General features: G+C 45.6%; 1 protein-coding gene across 1 annotated transcript; it reads right to left on the bottom strand.

The window, feature by feature from the left end:
- Positions 1-1,775: 1,775 nt before the first annotated feature.
- On the bottom strand, positions 1,776-4,861 carry LOC132662552 (olfactory receptor 5J3-like). The gene has a single exon (XM_078434070.2). The coding sequence runs from the start codon at positions 4,570-4,572 to the stop codon at positions 3,613-3,615; it is 960 nt and encodes a 319-aa protein (XP_078290196.2). The 5' UTR covers positions 4,573-4,861; the 3' UTR covers positions 1,776-3,612.
- Positions 4,862-5,486: the final 625 nt, after the last annotated feature.

Genomic DNA, 5,486 nt, shown 5'->3' with positions numbered 1-5,486 from the left:
GCATCCAGATGCAAGGAGTCCACAGAAATGTAATCCTGGGTTGGGTCGCCACCTGCCAGCTACAACAAGGCATTATGGAAGGGAAGCCATAGTCATATACTGTGTTAGCCCATAATAACTCTCCACACCGTTAAGACAAACTCAGGTGGCGTTGCCCTCTTATTGTACCACCCCCCTCAGGCAACATGATACCCCTGTTGGTGTTGATTCTCCTCTTACTGCTTATTTTATTTTATTTTATCATTGTTTTTCTTACTGCTCATTTTAATGTAGGTCACATACAATGCTGAAAAAGGATCAGGGATGTAGTTTTCTCACTTTTTTGGGTTTTGTCACGCTCTTTCCTCTGCCAAGGACCTTCTCCCAGACTAAACTGTGGGGCTCTGGGAGAATTGCATACTGTGTTCACTTTAGAATTTAGTGCTAGATCGAAGTATGGGAATCAGTGCTTCCCAAACCTTAATGTGCACACCAAGCACGTGGGGGTCTTGTGCACCTGCAGATTCTGACTCAGTAGGTCCGAGGCAGGGCCCAGATTCTGCGTTTCTCAGAAACTCTAGGGTGATGACAGTGCCACTGCTCCAAGGAGAACTTTCGTGTAGATGTCCATTCGTTCATTTATTGAACAGATCTCTATTGAGTGCCTACAAGGTGCCAGGCATTGAGGATACAACAGTGAATGGGAGGAATAGGAAAATAATTAGCCACTTCTCAGATTGAAAGTCTATAAATATTTGTTCAAAGTCTATATACTTGTTTATTTAAAAAAAATCTTTTTAATGTTTATTTATTTCTGAGACAGAGAGAGACAGGGCATTAGTGGGGGAGGGGCAGAGAGAGAGGGAGACACAGAATCCGAAGCAGGCTCCAGGCTCTGAGCTGTCAGCACAGAGCCCGACGCGGGGCTCGAACTCACAAACCGTGAGATCATGACCTGAGCTGAAGTCGGTTACTCAACTGACTGAGCCACCCAGGCGCCCCTCTCTATACTTGCTTATATAGTGAATAAAAATTGTACAGCAGAGCCATATCAGAGGTGTGATGCGGTTTTGGAGTGGTAGTGGGGGTTCGGAGCCGATGGCCAAGAAGGAATTCTAGAGACGTCTTTGGTGCAAAAAGGTGATTTTATTAAAGCATGGGGGACAGGAGCCCTGGGCAGAAAGAGCTGCACTGGGGTTTGGAGGAGTGACTGAGTATATACTGTGGAGTTGGGGGAGGTAAAGGCAAAAGGGAGGCCTTCAGGAGGACTTTCATATGCTAAAGAGGACTTTTAAGACACTGAAGGCTTAGCTATTGTCAAGCTAAGGTTGTTTTTCCCTCTAGCAAAACATTAACATGAAGAGAATAGGAAGTTCCGGGAGGAATGTTATACTCTGTATTTGCCACAAGTATTGGTCAATGGGCTGCAGGTTATTAAAGAAATTAATTTTATTGACATTTCTTTCTTGCCTCTGTTCCCCACATCACTATGGAGAGGAGGGTGATGTTAGGGCTCTAGGAAACTGAGTCTGTAGGTTTCCGGAGATTGCCTTTTTTCTTGTAAATTATTAAAACAGTTACAAACTGATGGAGACTGTGTCCTGCATGACTGTGATTTTTATCAGTTACCTTTTGTTTTTCTCCTTCCTTTGTTCTTGGGCAGCCAGCAGTGCCTGAGGATTGTCACACATACCCCACCTGGGGGTTGGGGGCCCTTTGCCCTCAACTTACCTTTGGCTCCCTCATCAGGCGCGTTTAACTTTTGTATTTTGTCCCTGACTTTAATGGTCTCAAAATGCTTTCCTTTTTTTCTGGCTTCTTATTCTCTCTTCAGGAGTTCTTATGTTTATATGTGTACCTACTCTTGGGTGATACGTTACATCCTTTAAACTTATATAAGATCACTCTTAGTAAATACCACTATGTTGTGTATAATTTAGTTTTAGAAGTCAAGGTAATTGTGACCTCCAGCTTCGGGCAACGGTCAACTAGCTGATCTCAGAGTCACTTTTACTGCTTGTGGGAGCATCATGCAACCCAGGTGTGTGATTCAAAGAATACTCAACAGGGATAGTTCAGATCAGGCAAGGGATAGTCTAAAATTTTCATCCGAAGAAACAGTCCACCTCAATTACATAGAAACATGAGTTAACCAGCACCTTATTTCTGATTTATTCTAGTATGTTTTAGAATCCCTTATAGAAGATGGTTCTACCCAACTGCCCAATTGGCCAGTGACAGAGACAAAACTATGTATTTACTAAATCTCGTTTAGTTTTCCTCTCTCTGGGTAAATAGACTACATTTCCTGGTCTCCTTTGCAATTATCTTAAACTCAAAGACTGGTTTCAGGCTAATGGCATGTGGGCTGAAGTGACATGAGCCAGCTTCAGGCCAGGTAATTAAAAACACTCCACAAGACTTTCTTGATTATTTCCTCTACCGTTAAAATCTTGGAGGGCACAGGTTGAGATGGTAGTGAGGTAAGATGACAGGGGCCCAGATATGATGGCTGGATAAAAGTGGCCCTGGAGAGTCACCTGATCTGTCTCATCTTTAGCACCCGGGAAAGCCTTTGTGGTATTAACCCACCGACATGATGGGATTTATTTTTCACTGTTCTATTAATCCAGGTAGGGGCTACACAGTGTGTTACACCTAATTGCCTCATAAATATTTTTCCAGATGAATGAATTAGACTCATTTTCACCAGGTCCCTTCGCCATGATGTTCCAGCCTTGACCTCCGTTGTAGGCATGTACTGAAAACTTAGTTATACGTTAATGGACTGTGGAGCATAGGAGGAATTTCGTAAATATTGGCTTAATGAAAGAAGACAGAAGTGAGAGATTTTCACACTCAGTTTCCCGGAAAGGATTTAATTATTTCTTTTTTAGCATAAAGTATCAGAAGCAAATAGGGTCATTAAAAACGTTTTGGAGGGGTGCCTGGGTGGCTCAGTTGGTTAAGTGTCCGACTCTTGGTTTTGGCTCAGGTCATGATCTCGTGGTTCGTGAGTTCAAGCCCTGCATTGGGCTCTGTGCTGACAGCATGGATCCTACTTGGGATTTTCTCTGTCTCTCTCTCTCACCCTCCCCTGCTCATGCACACTCTTTCTCTCTGTCAAAAATAAATAAACATTAACAAAAACTGCGATTCTCTGTAGAAAGAATGATATTTGCTGTCTTCCCTCCTTCTTCCACCTCCTTCTTCCAGGGCTGCTCTCCATTAGGTCAATTCATAATGTGATTCGGAGCATGCTCCACCTTCCTTGTGGTAGAGTTCCCTCCCTGAGGAATGTGGGGAGGAAAGGACCTCACGATAAGGCAATCTAGCGATGTGCGTATGTGACCTTCCTCCCAACTCTGTATGTCCTTACGTGACACCTCTCATGACCTTGTAACATGAGACTACCCGATCAGGCTGTATGTCTATACGTTACCCATATATGGGAGACAAAGTAGAAAATGCTTCAAAGGCTACAGCACGCGACATTCAGTTTTTTGGGTACAAACCCTCTGAGCCCGTGCGAGCACAAATAAAGTTGTTTCCTGGAAAGAAAAGCCTCGGCGTCACGACTCTCTGTGTGAGAATCTGGCTCCGTCCTCATTCCGGCAAATAACCTTGCAGGACTCAGCAGGGAAAGATACTGACCTGGAGTTTCCTCTCCAGTGCGTCCTTTACTTCCTTGTTGCGGAGGCTATAGATGAAGGGGTTGAGCATGGGAATTATGATGGTGTAGAACACGGACACGATTTGGCCATTGGTATCTTTAGAGGATCCGTGAGGCTGGGCGTAGGTGAAAACCACAGTGCCATAGAAAATGGCAATGGCCAAGAAGTGGGAGGCACAGGTGGAGAGGGCCTTCTCCTGTCCAGCTGCTGAGCGCATCCTCCCAATGGCCACCAGGACCAAGCTGTAGGAGGTGAGGATGACTGCAGCAGGCAGAAGGGTAACCAGAGCAGAGAAGATATAGAGGACCAGCCCTGCCGTGGCCGTGTTGCCACAAGCCAGGCGGAGAAGGGGTGGGATGTCACAGAAGTAGTGTGTTACCTGGTTGGGCCCACAGAAAGGCAGAGCAAAGACATTCCCAGTCTGGATAGCAGAGTTGGCACCACCAAATGCATAGGAAGCAGCTACCAGCTGGACGCAGGTCTCCTTAGTCATGACAGAACCATAATGGAGGGGTTGGCAGATGGCCACAAAGCGGTCATAGGCCATGGAGGCCAGCAGGAAGCTCTCAGCTGTCACGTGCACCACAAAGAAGGTCAGTTGGACCACACAGCCCTCGAAAGAGATGGTCTTATCGGAGGCCAGGAAGTTGACCAAGAGCTTGGGTGTGACCACAGATGAGTAACAAATATCTAGAAACGACAGGACACTGAGGAAGAAATACATGGGGCTATGGAGATGGGAGTCTGTGAAGATGAGTGCCATCATTCCCAGGTTGCCCAGCACTGTTATGGCATAAATGAGCAGGAAGGCTACAAACAGAAGCTCCTGGAGATCTGCATAACTGGAGAATCCCAACAAGATGAACTTGGTAACTGGAGTGTGGTTGCCATTTGCAAGGGCTAGTTCTCCAGGTGTCATCTGTGGAGGTGACAGTTGATAATCACTCGAACAGTATTACCTGAGCATGTCCACCACTGTGCATAGGACAATGAGGGACAACACCAAGCAGGTGTAAGGCTTCTTGCACAAGAAACTAATGGGAAGCCTCGTGCCCTCGTGGAAAGGACAAGTACTGTGAAGCCCGACAGACCCGAGTCCTAATTCTGATGATGGCACTAACTAGTTGTGTATCCTTGGACAAGCTCTATCGATGAGCTTTAGTTTTCTCGTTGTGAAACAAAGAAAACATGCGTATTTTCAGGGTTGTCCTGTGGCCTCAGTGAAAAAATGAATGTATAATATCTGAATGTCTGGGACACAGGAGGTGATCAACAAATTGTGAGGCCTCTTCTGCAATTTCTAGTGCCCGTATCTACAAATATGCTTATGGCTATATTTGACAACGGTTTCATTTTGTGTTTAAAAAAAATCGAGGGGCGCCTGGGTGGCTCAGTCGGTTAAGCGGCCGACTTCAGCTCAGGTCATGATCTCGCGTTCCGTGGGTTCGAGCCCCGCGTCGGGCTCTGGACTGATGGCTCAGAGCCTGGAGCCTGCTTCCGGTTCTGTGTCTCCCTCTCTCTCTGACCCTCCCCCGTTCATGCTCTGTCTCTCTCTGTCTCAAAATAAATAAATGTTAAAAAAAAAAAAATTAAAAAAAAATCGAGATAAAATTTACATACTATAAAACTCACCATTTTAAAGTGTATAAATCAGTGGTCAGTTAGGAGCATATGCACAGGGTTGCGTAACCATCCCCGCTATTTAATTGCAGAACGCTTTCGTCACCCAAAAAAGAAAACCCCATGGCCACTAGTAGTCACTCCCCGTTCTACCCTTCCCCCAGGCCCTAAAAATCTGCCTATTCTGGGCATTTCGTATAAATGCATTCCTCC

This window comes from Panthera onca, chromosome D1 (assembly GCF_046562875.1).
Source record: "Panthera onca isolate mPanOnc1 chromosome D1, mPanOnc1 haplotype 2, whole genome shotgun sequence".
NCBI classification, from domain to species: Eukaryota; Metazoa; Chordata; class Mammalia; order Carnivora; family Felidae; genus Panthera; species Panthera onca.
The sequence above is the reverse complement of the archived record's forward strand: the minus strand, read 5'-3'. Positions and strand labels throughout refer to the sequence as shown.